We start from the raw sequence: 26793 nt of genomic DNA on the forward strand, positions 1-26793 counted from the left end.
CGACATGTAGAATCGGTAGGTTTTCGGCCAAAAAGGTGTCTGCACAACAGAAAAAGACACAACGGTGCGGGACACACCAATCTGAGTAGGGCGACAGGACCTTCATCGTCGGCCTGACATCCATCAACGGCCAAAATCGGCTTGGTGTTTCCGGGGCTTAAGGTTCATTTTCGTTATCGTATCCGTGTAAACGTGGCCTAAGTGTCTTGCCCAAGGACACATGTTGACTTGCAGGGGCTGGAGAGCAAACATCATTGTGACAATCAACACCTATGCCAAAATGGGCAACTGTTCGAAGATAACTATGGTGTTATCCAAGTCTGCATATATCTTTTATTTTATATTATCCTTTGCATAAATAAATACCTTTCACCATCATTTGTTGCATTAGAATACACCATAATGCAGGAAAAGTGTGACGCTAAAAATGTCCTGGTGGACGACTCCCAGACCCCTGCAAATGTGTCCCACACAATGTGGAATCGAAATCTACGCGCTTGCACAGATGATCTGGAGTGGCATACATTTACTATTTTATCATACAGATCTATCCATGTATTATTTTTTTCCCAGAATAACTTCAGATATCAATCTCGTAAACAATCTTGTAAGATTTGTCCCCATTATCTTGATTGTGTGCATGAGACAAAGAGGATTGAGATAAGTATTACAATCATTAGAAGGCACACCTTCCCTGTGTGTGTGTGTGTGTGTGTGTGTGTGTGTGTGTGTGTGTGTGTGTGTGTGTGTGTGTGTGTGTGTGTGTGTGTGTGTGTGTGGCCTAGCATTACTGTACTTGTGGGGACCTAAATCTGTTTACACAGTCACGTGTGGGGACTCACCTCCCTTATGGGGACATAATGGAGGTCCCCATGAGGGGAATCATTCATTTGAGGGTGAGGACTTGGTTATGGTAAGTCTCCAGGAAATGCATGTAAGTCAATGTAATGTCCCCTGAAGTGATGTATATATGGTATGTGTGTGTGTGTGTGTGTGTGTGTGTGTGTGTGTGTGTGTGTGTGTGTGTGTGTGTGTGTGCGCGCGCGCGTGTGTTGCGTGGTGTGTGTTTAACCTTGTGCTGCTGCTGCCTGCAAGTTGATGTTGAATGTCGAACATAATACAAAAATGTTCCCAGCTACATCTTAAAATTGTCCTAGTGAATCAAATGTTAAAGTTAACAGAGCGCGAATAAAAACCTGAGACCAACATGTTAAATACATGGCCATCCGGATAACGTACAGGAGTGCATGTCCGAAAACGGTGCATTCTCAGTTCACGCGAGACTAAAGACGGGTTGAACAGCTGAGTATCGCGAGACTTCATCAGCTGTTTAGTCTGTTTTTTTTAGACTGGTACTGCTCGTCGGTCTACACGTGGGGAGGAGAGGCTGACTTTCCACAGGGACACGTTTAAAAAACTCTTACCATCAATATTGATCTCATCGTGGCGGCACCGAGGACCTTAAAATACTGTAAGTAAACTAAAAAGAGCGCATATGCAACGTAGGTGAAGGACCATGCAAGCCTTTAGCCATCTGCACCATGTTCGAACAGCGTGACTTAGTTCAAATCAACTCATAAAGCTACAAAACCACATCCATTAACATTTGTTGGCGTCCCTGCAAGCTGTCCAGGGTTTACTGTGTCACCGACTGAGTGCAGTAATCCCATGTCATTGAACTAGCCTACACATATTCCTTTAACATAGTCAGCATACTGAAGCTAGCCTCTTTCCCTGTTGTGTAATTTAGATTACCTTAATTCCCTTTCTCATGAGGGCTCTGTGCACTTACTAACACACATTTCTCGTGTTTTGCATTGTAATGAATGACTATAGGATGTCGGCAGTAAGAATGTAAGTTAGTCGGCTGTTTTTTTCGCCAGGCCAGCTAATAGGCTAACGGGAAGGTCTGCGGCCCATGCAGGAGAGCAGCACTACAGAAGCGTCCTTAAACCCTGCGTCAGTCTGGGACCCCACTGGTGCATTTGCTGTAAAGCTGTGTGAAGAATTGCCTTTTATTTTGTGGCCTAAAGCTAGCTCAAAACACGAGGCGTCGGTTTTGCGATGAGCTGCCACGATATTTTAATTCGTGTTAATGTCCATAGACGTTTTTACATTGTATCCCGTGTGCGGGGCTAGCCTGCTAACTTCACACTTTGTATCCTTCACTGCGGCCTCCAGCCTGCCATGCTCTATTCCCAGCAGTGTCACGTTAGCGTTAGGTCACAGCCACCTCTGTTACCGGATTTCATTGCCGACCATGTTACGTCAAACCCGCTGTATTTATCTGTCAATTTACCTTACTGTCTAAACGATGTGAATGGTATCGCCTGAGACTTGTATTTATGTGGCTGTTCAGTGTTTCCTGATAAATTCGGCATGTTTATGAGGCACCGAGCGGCAATAATGAAATTACAGTTTCTAAATTGTTCTCATTGCATGCTAACATACCGCCCACGTTTATAGTTTCAATGAAGGGTTGTGCTATGTTAACTGAAGTACAAAAAGCACTGTAGTTGCACATACTCGTGATGGGAAACATGCTAGCCCCGAGTCTTATTTCTGACATGTAAAACGCACCGTTACCCTTCACAAGCTTACTGCGATGAAACCTTAAACTAGCAGATTCATAAGGGCAGTCAATGCACTCGCTAGTTTACGAGCTAATGCCTTTAGCTGGTCTGTGTTGTGATGAAATTGTTGTAGCGTTACACGGCGGAGTTTGTAAAGATAGTATTGAGCTAATTTCCACACGAGACAACGTGAATGGGATTATTTATTGCTAGTCACACTCACTGTGTGGGTAGTATTAGCACGTAGCTAGCGGCAATGGTTTTGCAAAAAGTTTGCATTATGACCCTCGTGAACAGACAACTCTGTATGGCTAAGGTGCACATCTTCTCTGTGACATGTGCTTGTAAAGGGAAATTCAACTATTTGGGTTGGGCTATTTGTCAGCTAAATTGTTGTTGTTGTAACGTTCTCTAACATGAAGGTTAGTTCAATTACATTGTAGCAGTGTAGCTCCTTGATGCACAATCAGACAGCGCGTTGGTTTGCAATCTGGACAGGCGCGGCTCACTCGCAGGTGTTATAATGGTTATAAAGTGTCAACCTTAACAAATGCGTTTCCGGGAACTCCATACAACGTGTCTGCTCGGTGAACATGGTGAAACACTTGTAAAACGTTTCACGTGTTCAATTTAACAGTGTGTATCAGCCTACTAACCAATATTTCTCCTTATCTAGTTCTAGTTCTGACGCCATGTTCCGTTAGTACAGAGTAACGGTGTGTTGTCGGTAAGGCATAGAGAGACTGTTCTGTATACAGTGTGCTAGCTGCTTAGGTTCCCTGTGCTCAGCACGTTGTAAATACAGCCTGACTACAGCCTGACCACTCCCCTATCCAAGGTCACAGTGTGATTCTTGACTTAAAGGTCATGAAAAGCACAAATGAACACAGTCCGACCTGTAAGAAAAGCTCTAGGTTAGTTTGACTGCTGAAATGGTAGTAACCTTGCCCAAGGTGATTGTAGTGCTGGCCTCCATTTCAAATGTACAGGTTCATCCTTACCTTTCTGTAACACTTAAGGTGGCCATGATTTATGTTTGGAGCAATCCATTGATATCATTTTAATTCTGGAGATCAGGGACTGTCCATTTTGTTTTATTATTTGATGTCAGACATGTTTCTATTAATTTTTCCTTTACTTTTAAGTTTTCTGCAAGTCTCCCCCTACTTATTTTTGTAGGAAATTTGAAGAACAGCAAGCAGCAGGGTTTGGACAAATTAAATTAGATAGCAACGCTCACAATACGTCTTTTGAGTTGTGCTTAAAGTTGGGATCTGCTGTTTTTAAATAAAGCTTTCTTTTAAGGAAATTATTTGAATGGTATCAAGTTTTGTTCAAGTTTGAATTTCTATTTGGAGTAACAGTAGTTTAATTATTGTTATTATTAAACGGCATATTCAATTGCCATATTGTTGATGTATCATAACTGTTGTATTCACTTCAAATCTACATTGTCAATACTTTCCCTTTTGAGATCAACATGTGGCACAGACGGGCCATTTTAGAAATCCTTCCTGTTGCTGCTTTCAAGGATGCTCTGACATGTAACGGCTTGTTTGGCTTTTCAAACAATGGATCATATTGGTGCAATGCTTTGTGAAAGCTGACTTTCAGAACTTTGATGTCTTAGCAGTCTTGAATGTACAACTAAGAATAACTTAATCTTGCACACTTAACTGCTTCTTAAGTACAAAAATGTATGTTATATCACGTTTTTGAACTACTTTTTACTTAACCTCACCTCACCCTTAGAGCTCCCCTATCAGGTGCAGACTGAAAGTCTCACCTTGTATATAAAAAAAAAATCAAAGGGGAGGATGTATTAGATTTTGATTACATTTGTTTTTGATAAACCCCTTAGTTTCTTGCATTCATAATTCTAAAGCATCATATGGTGGAGCAGATTAAATCATTCGATTTACATTTAGATAAATACCGTGTTGTTCAACCCAGGTTATATCCATGGATCTCAGCTTAGATGAAAATCATTTAATATTTAAGCACCATACTAATTCAAAGCTAATTCATTGTATGTGTAAACGTACCTGGCAATAAACCGGATTCTGAAATGAATTCCTTCAGATTAGTTGTATTCCCTGGTCCCCCTAACCATAACCACTTTGATACTCCAATGTATGTTGTTGCAGTGCTCCTTGTGGTGCAATATAATAATATAATAATAATATAAGTAAAGAACAGTTAAGCTTCTAGGGTTTAAATATGAAATCCTTTTTACCAATTTAGTGGTGCAGTGATGATGTATGTTTGGAGGCTGACCCTAAATGTTGCTAAAATTAATAGAAAACTGTGGCTGCTGAACCATTGACGCAACCAGGGTTTCCCCTGATGGTGTCACATAATGCATGTCCTTTTTAAAAAAAATTAACACAGAAACTGTTATCTTAAACAAATTTGCTCTGGCACAACAACTTCCTTTAAGGCAGTTCTTTCTGTTACTAATGTGGAAAGTATATCCAAGGACTGCTAGCCTGCATCAGGCCAACAGTTGGTTACGTAGAGCAGGTGGTAGTGCCAGCCGCCATAGAGGTCAAAAGTCCATATATACATATAATATATTTTTGTGTGGCTGCAATGGACGTCCGTGTCTGGGAGCATGGGCGGATATGATTGAGTCATAGCCAAACCATGTGATGCATTCTTAGTGGTGGAGGCAGGCTTGGCCAGGTTTGTTAAGGAAAGGCATGTGCACATGTCCTTTTTTTAACTTGGACAGAGTCACCACGGCAGGAGTTGCAGAGGTCTGTTCCAATGTGTTCACTGGGGGCAGATTTCCAGAGTACAAGCTGAACATTTAGTCACCCCTGTGACCTTCAACCCAGTGTGGGTCGGGTTACGTTTTGGATTTTAGCAGTTCACTCGTCAATTCCGAATTGTAATGGTTCTTGATTTAAAATGATTGAGTGGGTCAAAGTAGGTCACATGCCCTATATCACATATTAATATTTCTAAAACCTTTTACACAATGTATATTCACATTGGATATAGTTTATTCAACCTGTAAATTAAATCTGCTTTGGAATGATATCAATAATTTTTCTAGTTCTGATTTGGTGCACCTGCAAACAACGGCTCCAACATACAGCAGGCAGTAAATCAAGTTTTCTGATCCTGGCCACTGCTTTCAAAAGAAAGAAATGTCAGCATCAGCTGTGTGCTCGGCCTGCAAGAGGTGTTTAAGACTCAACGTACTCCGGTGGTAACTTGATTCACATCGAGAGTAAATGTACCTTTGGGTTGTGGAGAGGTTCATCTGGTGCACCTTTAAGGCTCAACTGTTATTTTTCTATTTGTGGCTTTTGTCTGCTCACCATCCACCACATTACTGAGCCAATCGCTTCTTGATTTCACAAACTTCGAAGCGGGCAGAGGGTCAAAGAACGTGCTCCATTTGGATCTAATTTACAACTTAGTTTTGGTTCCCAACACTTATTGCAACTAAAGGTTCTCAACTGGTTACACTGTTGTTCATGGTTGACTGTAGATCTGCATAAGAAATATTGAAACATTAAAGGCAAAAAACGAGATCAGGATATCCAAAGTGTCAAGTTTCCAGGTAACTATCAAAGACTTCTTCAGTGCCATGGGTCCAGTAACCCCGATTTTAGCTTTTGCTATAATCCTGACCTCAACAATTGCAGTTGGGTAGTTTTCATGTGAATATACAAGTGGAATGCCTTTGTAATCTATATTTAAGAGGATTTTAAACATGAAAAGTAAAGTTTTTTTTCATTCGCCGCTGCACATGGCATCTCTTATATTTACCACTATATTTTGGGTGAAAGACTATAGCTTAACTCTTGAATCAACGTAAAACCAACAGGTTTCCACACAGGTTTCCAAATATTTGCCATACCTTTTTTATTTAATGTGAAGTGTCACTTAACTAATACCTATCTGTGTTTGTATTTCAGGTGTAGCTGTTAGTGTCCTGAGGAAATGCCGCTGAGGTTTCGCTCTGTTGTGCCCTACACACTGCCCGGAGTCCTTGCACTGATCGGCTGGTGGTGGTACATCTCACGGAAGAAAGAGCGGCTCATCCGCCATGACAGCCTAGAGGGGACTCCAACTGCTATGGGCCTTAAAGCATCTACCACAGAAGGTAGCAACGGTGTGGTTGACAAAGGCACTGTATCCCCCACAAATGGTACAAAAAGCCCAACCCACAGACCTGCAAAGGACGGTAACCTGAGAACAGAACATGAAAATATTTCCCAGGTCCATGTCCAGCACACTGAAGCGGCGCCTTTACAAGAACAAAGTTCAGAGGAAGCTGCCCCTCACCTTGGCAGAATAGGACAAGAGGAAGTCCATAAACCCTCGGTCTCCCCTCTACCTTCACCTGGAGATGAAGAAACCCTGCAGGTGTCGTCGGAAGACCATAAATACCAGGAGGAAAGCTCGGCACCTGCCTCCGTAGAAGAACCGGAGATACGCCTAGTCAAAGACCCAGCCTCTACACCAGAAGACATCGTTGAAGATGTTATCTTGCCGTGCCAGTCTACCAAAGTCACCAGCTCCTCCCCCACAACAACATACCTTTCCGATGTCGAGAGGCCAGAGCCCGAGGGGGAAGTCGCGAAACAATACAGCGCTGTTAATTCACAAGACGAGATCTTGGTTTGTGCCATCACCCCAGCCAGAGTGCAGATGGTGAGGCCATCAGAGGGCAGCACACTAGAGACACCCCCTTCAGAACAGGATTTCAAACAACACATTCTAACCAGCACGCCTGCCTCCCTGAGCCCAGAGTTCACTTCCGTATCTGAGGACGTCCAGGTGCACAGCGGCTGTGGAGAGCAGCAGGATCTGGAGCTCCTAGCGGCTGGCCTTATAACTGAGGTCATCTCGGCAGCCACCCAGGAGGTCCTCGGTGTCACCAGCTGCCAGGGCACAGACAGCAGCACAGCCCTGGACAGCGGCAGACTATTCTCCAAAGAGGAACCAATCATAGCATCAGCACAGCACCTTCTGACAAGCCCCTCTCAGACGGGCTGTAGAGAGGAAGAGCAAGGGATTCCCAACGGATGCTCCTCGGCTCCGGTATGGGAGCCCGTGGAGGTCAGTCACGAGATTCATCAGACAAACCACGCACAGAGAAGCCACTGGGTAGTGCCGTCGCACCAAGCGGCGCTCAGTTCGCCCTCGTTAAGTGCGAAACTGAAAGGCGAGGAATCTGCGGCGCTGGCGCAAGACTCGGCCTGCAGCACGTGCCACTCTGAGGACGGCATCAGCAACGAGGACCTCCAGAACAGCATGTGCAACGCCATGCAGGTTACAGACTTGTCAGCAAGAGAAGCCACGCCGCCTCAAATGCTGGACGAGGCGGCCGCGGAGGCGTCACTGTTGGCCATTACTGAGGAAAATTCAGAGGATGCTGTGTGTGACATTAAGAGGCTCAATGGGATGGGTCTGAGGAACGGAGCCCACGGGACGTGTGAGGCAGAGACGGACCAGTCCGGAGGTGAGCCATCATTCTGTCATTATCTCTGTGGCATGATACTTGATATTGATGGAGAATGTTTAAAATGTCCTAATCGGGAGGTATACTGTGGTAGTATCTTGTCATCTACCATTGCTTTTCTGAGGTATTGTGTGTACGGAGAATAAAAAGCTCACAGCTGATATTTTATTTGAATCCCTTTTGATTCAAACCATTGTGTTGTAAACTATGCAGAACAGAAAAAATATAACAAAAAAAACATAATATTACAAATAAAAGTAGGCTTTAATTAATTACTTAATGCTAAAATATGATATCATCTCATTTTTAAATGTTGCACTTTTGATTATTTCCCATAATTATCTATTCCTTTGAAATGTATTTATTAAATAATTTATTAAAGTGTTGTTCTGCTTTAATTAAATGTATTTATTTCGGCAGCATTGTTCTCTCTTTTCAGGTTTCCCCCTTCTTTTATTCCAAAAACTTAGATATTTCTGTCTACATTTCATTATGCCTTTCTGCTTGAATGTGCGAATAAGGGGACTGTCACTCAAAGTGTGTCATGTGGTCACGTTTGTACAGAATGTAAGCGCAATGACCTGAAGCACATCAGGCTGGTTGGCCTCTATATGTAGACGTAAGCAGAGAACGTTGAAAAATAACAACTGCCTGGTTTCCTTTCTTTTTTTTTTAACGTTTTAATCAAATACATATAGGGATGGGTATCGTTAAGGTTTTAACGGTACTACTACTTTTATCGATACCGCTTATCGGTCCAGTCTTTTAACGGTACTCTTATCGGTTCTTTTGGAGAAAGAAATAAGCTAAACTAACTAAACAAATTGTGAACAAAACAACATTGCTTTTTATTTAAATTCAATACATAATATTTCACATCAAAAGAAACAACAATGTTTTAACAAATCGTATTAAATAATGTGATGACAGAATTGTAAACAGAATAGCTGAAACTTTAAAAAAATAAATAACTCAGTTAAATCTAATCATTAACCCATGTTTGTATAATGTACCGGTAGTTAACTCTGTGTTGCTGCTAGCATACATAACACCTGACGTGGAAACGTTACTCGTGGATGGGGCTACAGCGCTACCAGAAATAAATGGTAAATGGACTGTACTTATATAGCGCTTTATCCAGTCTTTAAGACCCCTCAAAGCGCTTTACATACTACATGTCATTCACCCATTCACACCCATTCATACAGAGCAGTGTATGTTGCTCTAGGTCAAGGAACTAACATGCATACACATTCACACACCGTTGGCCATGCCATCGTGAGCAACTCAGGGTTAAGTATCTTGCCCAAGGATACATCGACATGTTGACTGCATGGGCTGGGATCGAACCCACAACCTTCTGGTTGAAAGACGACCGCACTCCCTTGCAGCCACAGTCGCCCCGTAAGACAGTCGAACCCGGTGCATTCCTCCGTCTGAATGTGGTGCACTTTTGCTAAATGTTTAGACAAATTGCTCGTGTTACCGCCCTTACATGCTAAACTCTTATTGCACTTTTGGCAACGAGCATTGTCCACATTGAGACGGGTAAAGTTTAACCACACCTCGGAGCGCGTTCTCTCTGCCATCTCCTCCGTGTGTGTTTGTTGCTGCATGTAGCAGCCGCGTGTGTGTAAACTGCCCCGCCCCCTCGCTCACAGGCGGGGGAGAGAGATCGAAAATACTAAAAATAATCATGGACGCATTTTGCAGTCTTTTTGCGTATTAGAAACGGAGTTGGCGACACTAAAACTGCAATATAATGTTTGTGTAGCAATAATACATACGTATGACATATATTTTTTAGATGTCTCCAGTACAGATAAAAAGACCGATAACGTCGGAGCTTAACGGTACCACGGTCTTTAATAATTCAGCCCCGGGGCTCGTTTAATACCGGGGCTCGGTACCCATCCCTAGCGGCTCGTCTGGTCTTCAACCTTCCTAAATATTCCCACACCACGTCGCTCCTCCGCTCCCTTCACTGGCTTCTGGTAACTGCTAGAATCCACTTCAAGACAATGGTACTTGCTGGCCCTTCCTACATCCAGGACATGGTTAAACCATACACCCCAGCACATGCAATCCGCTCTGCATCAGCCAAACAGCTCGCTGCACCCGCACTGCGAGGGGGACCCAAGTTCCCATCAGCAAAAACATGTGGGTTTGCTATCCTGGCTCCAAAATGGTGGAATGAGCTCCCCATTGAAATCAGGACAGCAGATAGCTTGCACATCTTCCGGGGGGAGACTGAAAACTCATCTCTTTCGACTCCACTTCGATCGATAGAATTACTAACAAATAATTGCTAACAAAAGCACTTATATACTAATAAAGGGCTGGCTTATCTAAAACCAGTTGAGTAGCAAATGTTTTAGCTCTATGAAACCTGATGTACTTATATGATTCTGTTTTCTTCAAGTTTGTATCTTGTTAGTCGAACGCACTTATTGTAAGTCGCTTTGGATAAAAGCGTTGGCTAAATGCAATGTCATTGTAAACGTGAGCTGCATTGAAGATGCCGACGGAAACAGACATGTGCTATGGAGAATGAAACAACTCGATATTAGTCAGACGGGAGAAATCCGGGACTCACCGCTCGATATCGTTCGGGTGCATGTGGCCTGTGTCACATAGACACGCACTTTTTGGCCCCCCCACTTCTGAAATGAGTGTGGACGGCATGTGCAGTTTCAGCTGATTCACATGCTGCACGCTCAGGACTACCAGACTTAGTAAAGGTGTACCTCATTGCACATGGTCTGGCTGCCTTATCATCTCCTGGCTTGCTATAGGAACACAGGACTTGTGTAGACCTGATGCACGGGCTACACGGCTATGGGTCAGTGCGCCATCTGATACCTTAACGAACGCATAATGCACTAACGTCCTCCTAGGACATTCCGGTCGCCGGAGGACGTGAGCGCACTGGGCCTCTATAGGGGCTGGAGGTACTTCCTTTCCCCCCTGCTTATGGGCAGGGGGTGGGGTCCTCCACGTCATAGCACACCTCCGCGGGGTAAGCGCGTCAGAGTGTCTCTGTCAGCCGCACACCCACTTCCCCTCCACGGTTCGAACCAAAAGGGAGAGGTGAGTGAGCGCAAGCGGCTGCTAACCAGAAAGCCGGTTCAGAGACAGTGAGATGGAACAGTGTTGTTGTGGGATGANGCGCTTTATCCAGTCTTTAAGACCCCTCAAAGCGCTTTACATACTACATGTCATTCACCCATTCACACCCATTCATACAGAGCAGTGTATGTTGCTCTAGGTCAAGGAACTAACATGCATACACATTCACACACCGTTGGCCATGCCATCGTGAGCAACTCAGGGTTAAGTATCTTGCCCAAGGATACATCGACATGTTGACTGCATGGGCTGGGATCGAACCCACAACCTTCTGGTTGAAAGACGACCGCACTCCCTTGCAGCCACAGTCGCCCCGTAAGACAGTCGAACCCGGTGCATTCCTCCGTCTGAATGTGGTGCACTTTTGCTAAATGTTTAGACAAATTGCTCGTGTTACCGCCCTTACATGCTAAACTCTTATTGCACTTTTGGCAACGAGCATTGTCCACATTGAGACGGGTAAAGTTTAACCACACCTCGGAGCGCGTTCTCTCTGCCATCTCCTCCGTGTGTGTTGCTGTATGTAGCAGCTGCGTGTGTAAACTGCCCCGCCCCCTCGCAAGCAGGCGGGGGAGAGAGATCTCTCGCCTGGATTGGAAAGATCGAAAATACTAAAAAGAGGCATTTTGCACGCTTATTGCATTTTAGAAACTGAGTTGGCAACACTAAAACTGCAATAATACATATATTTTTTACATGTCTCCAGTACCGATAAAAAGACCGTTAACGTCGGAGCTTAACGGTACCACGGTCTTTAATAATTCAGCCCCGGGGCTCGTTTAATACCGGGGCTTGGTACCCATCCCTAAATACATAGCATTTGCAAAAACTCACCCCTAAAGTTAATTTAAGTGCCATTATACATTCTGCGATTTAACAAATATTCTCTAAAATGTTGAAAACAAATAAACTTGAATAAATAAATTTAAAAAAAAGGGTTCAGATTACACATAAGCAAAACTGACAAAATCATATTGCACGATTCCTATTGCTGCAGCTTTATTCACCATTACAAACTGATGTCATCTACCCATGATGTTCTCCGCCAGAAATGTGTGTGTAGTAGACTGTCTAAGTGCATTCGTCCCTTTTCTCGGTCTTGGGTAAGTGTTGGTTTGGAAGGACTATCCAAACTGTCGTGGGGCTGCTTTGAAAGACCTAATGTCTACCTTCTGTTGCACACCTTTCACCCTAGAAAAATAACGTTTGGTGATTTTCACCAACGCAATTGTGTTCACGTGACCTTAATTTTGTTGCTGCTGTCTGAGTTGCATTTTTCAAAAGGCACGTGTTGGGGTGATTTTCACCTGATGTTAGTGATTGAGGGTGAAATATTTTACATTCAGGGAGACTGTGCCTTCACAAAACAGGGTTCACATCTCCCAGTAACTGGTGGACAAAAGTACAAGTTCCCAGCTTCATTATTTTGTTTTTTTTAAGGAACTTTGTTAACGATTCCCTTATTTTCTCAAATTTTCGACCCTCCAAAGAAGATTCCCCAACGATACCTTTTTTTTTTTTTGAGACGTTGTATGGGGAAAATAGAAGAGTACTTACATTTGCCATGTATTGTTGTAGTTTAATATATTTTGATGTGGAGTACATTATATCGGGTAAATATACCAGATAACTTACCAATTTTTCAGTAACAGTTACTTGAATTATTTCAGCCCTTTTTTAACTTTAGCTGTGTCAGTCTCCATAGAGCAGGCACTTTGGCAAATAAGGAGGTGACCTTCCCCTATATACATTCAGCAGCCCTTATATACATTAAAAGAATAATACGTGGCGCTCGCGTCATCGCCACGGAGCCAGTGTGAGCCAGCGAGAGAGATCACACCTTTATCTATTTAATATAGTCTGTTGAGAGCTGTATCCATATATTCATTTTGTGCTAAAAGTGCACCAGATTGATGCATTTAACTTCAACATTTAAAAACATCTTCCCGGGGGTGCATGCACCCGGACCCCCCTAGGGGATGTGAGGTCCTCCCCCAAATAAAGCAGGTTAACATAATGAAATTGCATACATTTTATTTTGATTGTTTCTTATGTGGATGTGTAGTATTTGTGTTACTGTATGTTCAATAAAGGTGATTTAGCAAAATACACCTGTAGAGCCTCAAGAGCCTTTCTTGTGCTGGCAGACACATAGAAACATATTGGCGGGGCGCACTTCGCACGCGCACACACACAAAGAAATTCCACACGCTCCGTGCTCACATTTTGCTGGGCCTGCGTGCCTTAGCACCGCTGCTATGACTCCATCCTAGGGGAAACTCTGCTATTGCAGTAGCCGATATGTGTTGTTGGGCCATGTGATTTAGTACTGTTGGCCGAAGTCACTATTGCCGTCTTTTTTTCAAATAACGGGCAAAATCTGAAGGCTGTCTTTGAAGAAATGAAGAACACTGACTGAGGGCAATCTGCACTAACTTAACAGTAATTCAAAGGGTGTCTCCTGATGCACGAGGAATTGTCTCCCCATGGAGGGAGTTTTTTCAGGATTTGTATACGAATCCTATGTTCAGAGTGTCTAGCCGACTTCCGTTCACTTCCCTGGTAAAAAAAGAAGAAGCGCTGCTGTGGCTCTGCAGAGCGTCACGGGTTTGAACAAAATGAAAACGTCCCTGAAGAAAACGCATAAAAAAAAATGTATATGCTGCTGCCTACCTGGTGTGACTGGCCGCTACCTACCTAAACTACCGCGGCTCACAGTCTATGTGGGGGAAGCGCTGCTACTGTCAGTTTTTGGGGAGAACTTTGTGTGTCAAGGTTAAAAAAACAGTGGACCCAGCAAATCTGTAGATAAGCAGCAGCCACGTTTCTGACAATTTGGTATATTATCGATCCACCAGATTAATGCTGTGCAGTGTTTCAAACTGTCTCTCCATGTGGATTTCAAGCATATACAGTTAGTACATAGTTGAGATTTTAACAATGTTGTCAGCATTCAGCTTCTCCAAGGACGATTCCCAGTTTGGATGGTTGTGGTTTTTCAGATTACAAATTAGGTGGCCCCTCTATTTTAGAGGGGGGAAAACTGTGAAATGGTATTTTTGGCTTCCAAATTTCCTTTTTTGCTCAGATTCAAGTTTCTCACTAATAGTTTATTTAAAACTAAAAACCAGCCTTGGCTTTTTACTAGGCAACCTCTATTATGGGGCAGGCAATTCTTCCCTAAACATATGTGGGCTTATATCTTATTTTCATTGATATTTGGAGCCATAAACGCATCAGTTGTATTGATTTTTTTTTTCTCCATAAGACAAGTTCCCTCCCATTTGAAAGTAGAGTGATAAGAGGTATGATGTTTGGACACACATCGCTTTTATTTGTATGTAATACAATAGTAATATACCTGTACTGCAAAAACCAAAAGTCACTGACATTAGTTTGAATTCATATCACGCTACCAAAATGTGACCGATGACTCTGTGTGTGTGCAGGCTCTGATGTGAACAGTATGGACTCTGTGGACAGCGGCTGCACGATGGGGGCTGGGGAGATCCAGAGTAACCACGGCGCCGCCTCCACCTCCGACCTCGTCATCTGGGAGATCGAGGTGCCAAAGGTGAGTCCGGGCTTCTGGAAGTGAAACCTGAAATCTAAGTGTGGCGGGATTTGATCCCCCTTCACAGCATTTCTGAAAAAATACTAATGTTTGCTGCAAATCAGTTATTTAATGTTATATTGGCTACTGATAATATTTAAGGAATTAGGATAAAAGCTTAAAATTGTAGGAAATATATATTTTTAAAGTCAATATTGATGTCAGTCTTGATTCTAAGGGGAAGGGTTTCAAATTGTTTGACTTTGGCAACCTCATGCAGACAAGAAACAAGGAAAATTGCACCCTTGACTCAGTTAAGTTAACTCTATAAATTATATTGCGGCATGATAACGATTTATATTTTTTATTATTTATACCTTTCATTTTCAAGTCAGCAAATTCACCCCTCCAAAAGTTGCAATAAGGGGAATTTTCAATGTACAGCAACCATTTACAATGTAGTCTTGTCAAATTACCAACAGGAAATAGCACATGTATCTGCTGCTCAAACAAGTCCTGTTACAAAAAAAACAGTCACTGAAAGATACATTTGCCCAGTGGTTAAAGGAAATTACCAAAGCCGTTTTCAAAGATAAACTTAATGGATAAAACATTTAATTAGGGATGCACCGAATATTCGGCCGCCGAAAATTATCGGCCGAAAATGGTTAAAAAGGCTCTTTCAGCCGAAAGGGTTTTAGCACCGAAAAAATATCACCAAATGTCAGAGAACAGGGTTAAGTTGTTAAGCTAACGTGTTGTTGTGATGACGTAATCAAAACGCGGCGACAAGCACGGCGCGCGACCATGCTCGCGGCTGGCTCACAGCCAACATGTCTGGCGCTTGGAGATATTTAAAAATATCAGAGAAAGAGGCGCGGATTGCGATTTGTAAAACGTGTTCAGCTGACATTTCTTGAGGGGGTGTAACTGCAAAGACTTTCAAGCTACTGTTCAATTAAAAATAACCTCCCACTGCTTATCATAAGCTTATCTAGTTCTACATGTCTACTCTATACCCACTTTCCTGAACAATTTTCATTGTGAGTTATAATTCACCATCTCAGGTTATCATTAGGGGGAAATGACAGCAGCACAGTGTTCAATATATTGTACTTTCGGTATCTAAATGATACAATGTTGTTTACATTGCTCATGAGGACAGACCACCTTATTTGCAGATTCTTGAAATTGTAATTTAATTTGTAATTGATTGTGGATTTTGTATCCAGTTTTCACTTTATGTATCTTTATACAATGTTTACTACTTTGCTTATGAGGACAGACAGCCTTATTTACAGATTCTTGAAATTCAATTGTAATTTCATTTGTAAATAGTTACATTCATGTGGATTTATCCAGTTTGCACATTTGTATGCATGCACTTATAGGTGCATTTGTTGTTGTTGAAGGCCTGGCTGTTACAGTCTTTATTTACACTATTTTGTTGTAGGCCTCCTGGCCTAAGATGTTTATGCAGTTTTAACAGCACCGTTGGCTTTGTTCTCGAATTCACTTTGTTGTAGTTATCCTACAGAGAAAAGAAAATGGACTTGAACTTGGAATTAATTGTACTTGTATGCATTCAAAAGGCTGAATAAATGTTTCTATGCACCCATACTAGTGAGTTATTATTTAAGTTAAGTTTTGCCATAATCATGTCTTTTTCCATAATCAGGTAGCTGAACAACATTGGTAAAAAATGTATACATTATTTATATATATATATTTATATATATATATATGTTTCCTATTTTCGGTATCGGTTTCGGCCAAGAATTTCCCATTCGGTGCACCCCTACATTTAATACAGTGGGCTAGAATCTTGAAATGTATCGATTCATATGTGACAACATGCTGACCAAATCCCCTCTTGGAATAAATAACTTTCCAGAGTAGTTACCACTGCGCAGAGTGCACAGCCAGTGTTGTTTTAGTTAAAAGTAGCTGAGATGATATATATTAAGATGTCCAGGGTTCAATTAGTGATCTGTTTTATTTTCTATTTTGTATATGTTTGGTCCACGGTTGTGTAAATTAACTTTTGTTTCCTTCCTGCTCCAGCATCTTGTAGGGCGTTTAATAGGGAAGCAGGGACGATACGTGAGTTTCCTGAAGCAGAACTCGGGTGCAAAGATCTACATCTCCACCCTGCCTTACACTCAGGAGTTCCAGATCTGCCACATAGAGGGTGAGCCCCCCAAACCCACATTCAAACAATTTAAACTCCAAATGTTATCATCAGTGTTGTTTTTAACCACCCCTAAAACCTTGTGTTTCTCTCCAGGTACACAGCAGCAGGTGGACAAAGCCCTGTCTCTGATCGGGAAAAAGTTTAAAGATCTGGACCTGACCAACCTATACGCACCCCCCCCACCACCACTCACATTGCCATCACTTCCCATGACCTCCTGGGTAAGGCTGGGCTCTCTGGCTGCTCTCTTTTTACTTAATGCCACCTATTTTCAACCCTAAAAACGATGTAGGCAGCAGCATGAATTTAAAAGAGAAAATTTGGTGCTAGTTGGATTTTATCACATACTTTTCCTGAGAGTTGGGTCAAGAGGCACATTTCAGTCGTTTCTGCAACTCTTGATCCGTCTTTCTTTAGAGTAATATGGTCATGTCACAAACTGTTTAGCCTATCTCTGGCACAACAGACATATGCAAATAAAAAATAACTGGTGATGTCTGCAGTCACGGACTTGCTCAGTGCGATAGTGAACAAGATGCAATACCAAAACCTTCATGAGTGTGGGTACACTTCGCTCAAGTTAACACAACATGCACAAAATAAGTCTGAAACTAGAAAATGCAACATTTGTGATTAGTGGAGAAATGAATGAGAAGGTATGAACAGTGTAATTAAAGTATAGTGCTGGCTGAAACAAAGAGAACAGGTTTACTTCATACCAAACAAACTATGAAATGTTATTAGCCACAGCCCTGGTCACAATAGAGTTATGGTGAAGCACCACAAGAGTGTGCTGCAGTTCTGTGAGGTAAAGAAATACACTGCAGGTTTATTCTCCTTTGAGCAGAACTAAACTAAGTGAATACAGCAATAGATGACATCTAGAACTTTTTAGCCAGCCACTGTTTACCTTTTTAGATCTGCTCAAAACGAGAGCGGTTGCTGCTGCTGCTGCACTCCGCAGTGAGTCCACACACATCTGATTCTGTTATTTCTTCATATTCTGCCTTATGGTGAAGCAGCCGTTCGGTCAGCAGGGCACATCACAGCCTCTTTCCGACTTGGAAAAAAGTTACTTTTCCTGGTGCCTGACCATTAAAGGCTTTGTGTGCAAGGAGAAGAGTATTACATTTGATTCTTTATTATTATACAGAGCTAGTGAAGAATAGCTAATTCTGCTGCAACCTCTTTCCTCCGTTGTCTGCCTGTTCTTTTACAACGCTGTGGCTAACTGTTGCCTCCCTGTCCTCCCCTCCCCTCAGCTCCTGCTCCCCAGCGGGGTGACAGTGGAAGTGATCGTGGTGAACATCATGTCTGCAGGTCACGTGTTCGTGCAGCAGCACACCCACCCCACCTACCACGCGCTGCGGAGCCTCGACCAGCAGATGTTCCTCTGCTACTCCCAGCCGGGCACCCCCGCCCTGCCCTCTCCCGCTGAAGGTAGGCCGGGTCACACACTGATGTTTTAAACTAGAGCTACAACTGCACCTCCCACTGTTCATGATCGTTCTTATCTGTGATTTACACTATAGCGTACAAACAGGTTTGTGTTCGTTTCACTTTGATTTATATTAACAGCAAGATGATAACGGAGTTGGAAGTAGTACGCTGATCTTTTACTTTAGTAACAGTAACAATACCATATTGTGAATTACTGTTAAAAATACTTTAAAGTACAAAAGTAAACGCTAAAAGTAATCATTATGTTTGAGAAACGTATGCATGAAATAACTGGATTATGATTTTTTTTTTTTTGCAATAATTTCTCAGCTGGTAAAGTGGATCTAATTTGACTATAATTAAAATAATACTTGATATACTGCAGCTTGGTGTCCTAACCCATGATTATATTTAAATGTTTATTTATTAGCTGATTTTGTATTGGTTAATAATACACCTGCATTGCATAATAAATGCAGTGAATCATTTGCAGCTGAACATTGAAGAAATATTGAAATTATCATGTTTTTTTCAAGAGGATCTGTACCCAACAAGGATTTGTATTTGTTTGTAGAATACGGTTTATAGGCCAGGACTTCTCTGCAGCTACAAACTATTTAATTAATTCATGATATTTTTGCCTATTTTGCCGTTGAGCTTACTGCAAAATTGGACATTGCACAAGTCAATCTATGTGAATGTTTTAACAATCAAGCAAAACAAAAGTAGCATAGAACTCCATATCAGTTAGAAATCCCTCTTTTACTGCTACCGGCCACTTTAATATTGTTCCCATTTGTCTGTGTGTTGCAGTTGGTGTGATCTGTGCAGCTCCGGCGGTGGAGGGAGCCTGGTGGAGAGCTCAGGTCATTACCTTCGACAAAGAAACCAATGAAGTGGAGATCAGATATGTCGACTACGGAGGCTACGACAGAGTTAAGATCGACACACTACGGCAAATAAGGTGAGTGTCAGAGGTTTCTCGCAAAAGAAATGTAGAATAAACGGAATGGAAGGGCATTTCTTAATCCGTCTCATCATAGTTTCATTGTAGCGGTTCAAACTCTGCTCTCCAAAAGTGCCTATACCCAGAGTAACCCTTGTACAGGTTACGTGATCTTTTGTGTGTCTATTAAAATGCAGTTTTCGTTTTTTATTTTCCTATAGATGTTTTTTAATTGTTTTACTTTAACTTAAAATAATCCACATAATTGTACATTTTCTTTTGTGGCCAATTTGAATGATTAAAGGTCCCATGACATGGCCATTTATACTGATCATAATTCGATTGTTGAGGTCTACTAGAATAGATTTACATTGTTCAATGTTCCAAACTCACATTGGTTTCTCAAACAGCATCTCTGTATAGTATGTGTATTTACTCTGTCCTAAACGGCTTGTTGGAGCTCCTGCCCCCCTCCCTATGAGCCCACTGTGCTCTGATTGGTCAGCTTGCCCACTCTGTTCTGATTAGTCCACCACCGTTACAGTTCCCTGCACGCACACTTTGACGATTATTTATCGGCTTTGTTTCTTAAATGTGGGTGGTTTGACGAGCATCATGCCTAATCCGCAACTATGTCACACAGAGGAAGGCACAACAGTGTTTAATTGCAAGCACCCCCCACATAGCAAATGGCGAAATGGCTTAGTTACAGGTGTTCCAAATGGAAAATAATTTGTTTAAGTGTAACTATAGTAGGTTTTTACATTTATAAAAGGGACTAAAGTAAGTTTTACATGTGTCTATGAAGTCCATCTCTGTGAGTGTGTCCTCAACAAGTGGACGTTTTTTAGATGATAACTTTTCTTTTTAAATGCTACCATAGGAAATGCACATTTATATATTATGAGATATATGTTTTAACATGTTGTCTGACTGATTTCTTTTTTTAATTTTTCAGATCTGATTTTGTAACACTACCGTTTCAAGGCGCCGAAGTATTGCTCGACAGCATCGGCCCACTTCCAGGTACAACGTTGTTTGTGTAACAGTCTTAACCTGTTAAGCCCCATGCTTGCAAGAAACAGCATCTGAGGGCTTCTTAACATTTAACAAACTATGAATATGTCATATCCACTTAACCTGTCAAGCTCCTTAGCCCCCGCCGGTGTTCATATCATCAGCTAACTGATGATATGAACCATTTTTACCGAAACAAAGTCTCACAAGAAGTGTCTAAATAAGCCCTGAGCGAAAAAATGCTGAAGCACTTAGCACAGAACTCTAGGTATAAATATTAGAGCTGTCAAGTTAACGCAAAAAAAAATTAACACCACTAATTATTTTAACGCGATTAAGGCATGTGTATTTTTTGTCCTCGGCCACCCCGTAGTTTCAGAGCGCATCAAGTATAAACTACCATCTACAAGCTGATGACAGCCCCGCTCCTGCCGCCCGCTTGTGGCAGACCACACTTCCACGCTCACCGGCAGGCACCGACTGGCCATCGGGAGGACCGGGAAGGTGTGTGTATGTGTGTCGCGAGAGAGAGACCTTACGTGTATTGTTGTTGTTGTTGTGAGCATCTGGTGCTAGCTAGCTGCGCTAACGGTTATAAGGAGCTGTTTAAATGAAAGCAGAAGAGTGACATTTCGCCACAACTGCGCCGAACACTTGACTTTATGCAGGTAGCCAGACAGTGGGACATTGTGGGAACAGTCAGCACGGATATTGCGCGCAACATGATTGCAGCGTCCAGGCAGCTCCCGTTCGAGCATATGCCTTGAGTTGCACATAGCTCCAACGATCGCACGCACGCACGCACGCAAGCACGCGCACACACACACACACCATTTGTATTGTATGATAGAGGTTCCAGGTTGAATTGAGGTGAATATTTGTAATGTTCAAATGATGATAAACATTAGCATAAAACATATTTGTCCACTTTTATGTTGATAAGAGTATTAAAAACTTGAAAAATATTCCTCTAAGGTACATTCAGAACAGATCATAAATATGCGATTAATTTGCGATTAATCTCGATTAACTATGGACAATCATGTGATTAAATATTTTTAAATTGACTGACAGCCCTAATAAATACTTTATTACTTATCGAATCTGCATAAACAAGCTTTGCTAGCAAGCTGGGATTCCACAGATTCTAGAGGTATTGGTATAATCACTGAGCGATCAGAACTCACGACAGGGGAAACAAAACGAGACGACACACGACGTAGCTTTAGGTAGCAAAAAACTGAGATATTCTCACCTTTAGCTGTTATTCTGATCAAAAGTCGTCTTCAATGGCATTAAAACGATAAAAACGCGGCTGAAGGTTAATCCATAGGTTAATCCAATGTCTGTCACTTTGAAAATGTTTTTGATAATCCTTAATTCAATTTATATGTAAAAGACATGTAATGATAGCTTCCAGAGTGTATGACACCTTCCTGTGTTGGGTATTCTGGCTACGCGTCACTCTCACTCCTTATTTGGTAAAGTGTGTGTATGTTGAACTTCCCCTCGATTCCATTGGCTCTAATGGTTAAAAAGAGGTGTCAATCATCAAAATCGACCAAGGGGGGCCACAGATAGGCCAAATGACCCTAGAAGTGGTTTTCTTTTGCTAAACCTCTCTAAAAAGGCCAATTTCCACTTGTTTTGCATCCATCTTGATACAGGGTACTTATTATATGTTATAGTTTGGATTCCTAAAGCTTTTAGTCTACTATCCCATCATTCAAGGGTGGTTTTCACTATAAGTAATGTTTTTTTTTTTGGACTAACACAATAATTTACATTTTTGACTATGTCCAATCTGAACAATACTTTAAAATAAAAACAATTCTTATATTGATTCTGACTTTTCTACATCCAACTCACAGGTTTATCATTGCTTTGAGAAAAACGATTATTAATTTACCCCTTTTTAGAAGTGAAGATATGGTCATTTGTTCGGGGAATGTCATTTTCGAGCCGGAGACCTGAAAAACAGGCTCAGAGCTTAACAGGTTAACTCTTAACACTTACCCAATAACTCAATAAACCATAAACCTGTATATGCCTGAAAACAATAGGCCTGCTACTACAAGGGCAGTGCCAGTATTCCAAGGCTGTGTCTCAAATGGTGTTCTTCTGTACTTACATTGCAAAATGCACTATTGGCCCCCTTGATGGTAAACCCATAATGGTCAAAAACTATTTGTGGAACGCTGACCAACATAAATCACACGAGACCAAAAGGAAGCTTCAGGTTTTGTGTTGCTCTTTTTCTGACGTGTTGAAATGTCTCCTCCCCCCCCAGGAGAGGATCGGTTTTCCACAGAGGCCACAGCAGCGTTGGAGGAGATGACCCGAGGAGTTGCTCTGCTCGCACAGGTGAGCCCCCCCTCTCTAAACTCCTCACCAGAGTGAGTCTTCTGCAGCTCACTGACCTCCTGTGTTTCCCTCTCTGTAGGTCTCAAACTACGACAACAACACGGGACTGCCTCTGGTCCACCTGTGGAACATGGTCGGAGACGAGGTACGGTGTTCACATTATCCATAATGCACTGCTCTGTACTGGACGTGACACCGAATACTGGTGCTTTTATGGCCTAGCTTTGAAAAGACTTCCACATTTCTTTGTTGCATTATGAACACACTTTTTTTACACTACAGCTGTTCCTGAAAAGAGCTCAAATGAATGCATACATTGAAGTAATAATCATATCAACAGCATAATCCTCTTAATTAGTTTTATGATTATTTATTTTTTTACTGTTAATGGAGTTTGCACATATACAAAAAATCTTGTTACAGACGACTAACACAAAATAAGTTTATTTTTTTTAAAAGGTGCCTGCAGTTCTTTTGCAGTGTTAGGATGTTTGTGCCACCATAACAAGCGGGGATCAATCCCCGTTGTCCAAACTAAGATATGCAATAGACTTTATTTTGTGGGTCGAGAAGAGAGTGAAATGAAGATGGTAAGGTTTAAGTAAAGAAAAGGGATCATGTTGCATTTGCATATTTGTAATATGGATGTGACAGGAACTATTACCAAGTTTATGCCAGAAGTCTGTAAATGGGACGGCATGTGTTTCTACTCTTCTGTATGTAAAGTAGGTACAGGGATCAGGGCTTAAGTCTGAACGTAGGATGCAGGCGCCGTCACGTTACAATCCAAAAGAACACAGTAAACACACTATTGACCTGTCTGAAAGATGCACCCCTTATTTTTGGGTTATTTTTTGAAATTGTCAACAAGTGTGTTGAAAGGCAGGAGGAGAGCTAGCTAATGTTAGCTGTTAGCAGGGTAGCACAGTCCTGCTTGGTTAAACAACAGCGCTAACTGATGTTCCACTGACTTGAATTTTGATGCGTTCAACTTTTTTTATTTGATGCATTGTGTGCACATTTTTACTCGACTTCCATTTTATTTGACCTACCATTTTACATTTTTTATCAAATATATTTATTCTATTTAATTTATTCTTAACTAGAGCAACATTCACAAAATCTAATTTCCCCTGGGATAAATGACTTATTTTGAATCTGACTTATTCAGTATACAATAGCATTGTATGACTGTACATTCTAACAAAATGTTGATATAGTCAAATGTAATCTTGTATATTTAGTTTTTGTGTGACCAAATACAATTATAACCAGTTTAACTTCCTCGCACTAGCATATTATTTTACATCAATAAAACTACTAATGTCAAACTATTCGTTTTCAACCCCGCAATAAAATGAGTTTAGAAAATCGTGGAATTTCACTGGTATTGGAATTGACTAATACATTTCTGGCATGCCATCATTTGTTAGCGAACGCCATATTTAACCAAGCAAACGGCCAATAAAGTCCAAGTTGCATGCTGTGACTTGTCGAACTTCATTAATATAAGCTTTTTCAGTGCAGGCCTGTTCTCCATTATATTCTAGCATCATATCATGTGAATAAGGTCTCTATAATGTGTTTAATACTGTGTCTCTTGGTGTTTCAGGTGATTTCAGTGAACCGCACGCTGGCAGAGAGGGGTCTGGGAGTTTGGGTGGAGGGATTTTGAACTCCTAAAATGCTCTGATCTCCGCCCCCCACCCCTACCCTCCGTACTCTTTTGTGATCAGCAGTGACACACACACACCACTGGATTGAAGATTGTTTTTCCTTTTCCTTTTTTTCTTTCGTTTTTGTTCTCTTTTCTTTTCTTCCCTTTCCTTTTTGAAAAGAAATTAAAAAAAATTGCGGGCATAATCCACGAGAACAGCACTGCTTCAAAAAAATCCTCCCCTCCACTGGTTCTTGTACACAAAAATAACTCAAAGAAAGAGGGAAGAGGTACTTGTAAAGAAAAAAAAACTTTTTTAATATCTATATTGTAACTAAATAAAGGTTCAACCAATATTTTTCCCATCCTACCTAATTTGTGGCTCTGGGCCTTTGCTCACTGACTGGATCGTGGAAGGCCTCCGTCACTCTGCAGACACTCTGTCAACACTGACTGTGACCACTACATTTCAAAGTAGATTAGCAGGTCTTTGTGTGGATACAACGTGGGGGCAGAAAGGAAAGAGACTGATGGTGATGGTGGTCCCTGGTGGAGCACCCTGCTGCTGCTGCTGCACCTCGCACCAGCCTATAACCCACCTTTCTCCAACAACTGTTCAACCTCCCAGACGAAATGCCATCGAACGTCTTTTGAGAATTCGAAACTCAAGGTTTTTTTCAACTCGATGTTTTCACGATGCATTTTTTTGCAGTATACAGCCGAGTCGTTACACAGTGTGTTTGTAAACCTCTAAGAAATGTTTGATTTTTAAAACTGACAGAATTGTTAAGATCGCTCCCATTTGGTGATGGCACCTCCAAGAAACACTTGCTAACAGATGGTTAAACATCTCAATCTGAAGGAAACACTACATGGAGTTTTACCTAACAATATTTCATGTTGGTCCAATTACTATATGGGTGTCTTCTGGTTCAAACATGACAAAGGTTTACTGAGGTGTGATCCACTAAGTGTTATTAGAGTGCACAGCAAACGGCACGGTGTGCACAAGCTGCAGGGCCTTGTTCTTCATATCGTCATTGAGGAGCTTGGATTTGAATTGGTTGTCATGGCAACATGTCCAAATTGTTGATCTAAGTCTGACTGTATGGGTCAACTCCCAGTCTTCATACTAACCTTGTAAGACCCTTGAGTGCAATACTGTATACTGTATTAATAAAAACACATTTGGGCAGAATACTTAAAGTATCATTTAGAATGTTAAAAGTTAGGATATTACTGAAGAGAAATAGGAGCATGGAAATTATGTTTTTAAAAAATATATAATTCTGGGGAAAAAGTCAGGCTTTAATCTCAGAACTCAGAAAAAAATTACTTTTCGTCAGATCTAAAATTTGATTTCACATGTGGCCCTAATTGTATTTCGAAAAATATATGATCGGCATAAAACATTTAAATAATGTAAACGGTTGTTCTGTCGGAATAAAAACCTTGAAGTCGTCGGGACAAATAGATGTCAGTTTACACATAAGCCTGTTGTCTTTATTTTCAACACGAGTCCTTTGTTACTGTTTGGCCAAATCCAGATCATTTTATCCAGTTAGGAATTTAAACCGGAATTAAGAAAATCTGGATCGACTCAACGCACAGTGAAGAAACAGACATGGAAATAGGAAAAAAGTGACAGGAATTTTGGGGCTTCTATTAAAACCTTTGAATGAGTTGAGGTTATGCTGCTTTATGAAACCCTCCTCTATCTAAATTTGAAGAACACGGTCCTGCTGAACGGGGATAACCACTTGTTTTTGTTTTCACGTCAGTCTGCATCCAAGTACAGATTTCTACTAAAATGTATCACCATAATGTGTATGCAGTGTGGGACCTTCCCTGTGTTTGCGCTTCAATGTTAGATTTGGCCTGATGAGGCGGAAAGGGATCCATTTCCACAATGACTGTAATTCTAAATAACATTAACATGAAATGCGTTGAATATTTTATGAAATATCTTTTCAATGGACATGAAATCACTGTTACCCTAGCAATAAGGCAGCTTTATTTAGAAATTGAACGACAGGATGGGGAACAGGGGCGGGCTTTAATCGTACATTTTGGCACTACTAAGAAAGTTAACAAAACACCTTAACATCAAATCATTTGAATAATGTATCTCAGGAATGGTTGATTAGTGTGGTGTGGGTGTGTGTGTGTGTGTGTGTGTGTGGGGGGGGGTGGGTGGGGGTGTGGTGGGAATGGGAAGGCAGTAGCCATATGTCTGTTTAGGCCCTGTGTGCATCCTTCTTCCTTTTCACATCAACTGTCTGTCCCTTCATTTTTAAATCCAGATAACTGAAGACAAACCCTCACCTTTTAAACATCAGTTTGATCAAACTAGAGTTGTGTTCATTTCTCTGTAAATAAGATATTTGACTGTACTTTTCTATAACACTGGAGAGAAAGATATAAAGGGAACATTTATA

At 41.5% G+C, this 26793-nt stretch overlaps 1 protein-coding gene across 1 annotated transcript; it reads left to right on the plus strand.

The window, feature by feature from the left end:
• Positions 1–1325: 1325 nt before the first annotated feature.
• Positions 1326–26793, plus strand: akap1b (A kinase (PRKA) anchor protein 1b). Its single transcript, XM_010765783.1, has 11 exons — positions 1326–1471; positions 6506–8055; positions 14634–14758; positions 16802–16928; positions 17025–17152; positions 18194–18371; positions 19185–19335; positions 20276–20343; positions 22625–22698; positions 22778–22843; positions 24311–26793. Exons 2-11 carry the CDS (start codon positions 6531–6533, stop codon positions 24371–24373), a joined length of 2505 nt encoding a protein of 834 aa, XP_010764085.1. The 5' UTR covers positions 1326–1471; positions 6506–6530; the 3' UTR covers positions 24374–26793.

This window comes from Notothenia coriiceps, unplaced genomic scaffold (assembly GCF_000735185.1).
Source record: "Notothenia coriiceps isolate Sejong01 unplaced genomic scaffold, NC01 NC01_scaffold00002658, whole genome shotgun sequence".
Lineage (NCBI taxonomy): Eukaryota > Metazoa > Chordata > Actinopteri > Perciformes > Nototheniidae > Notothenia > Notothenia coriiceps.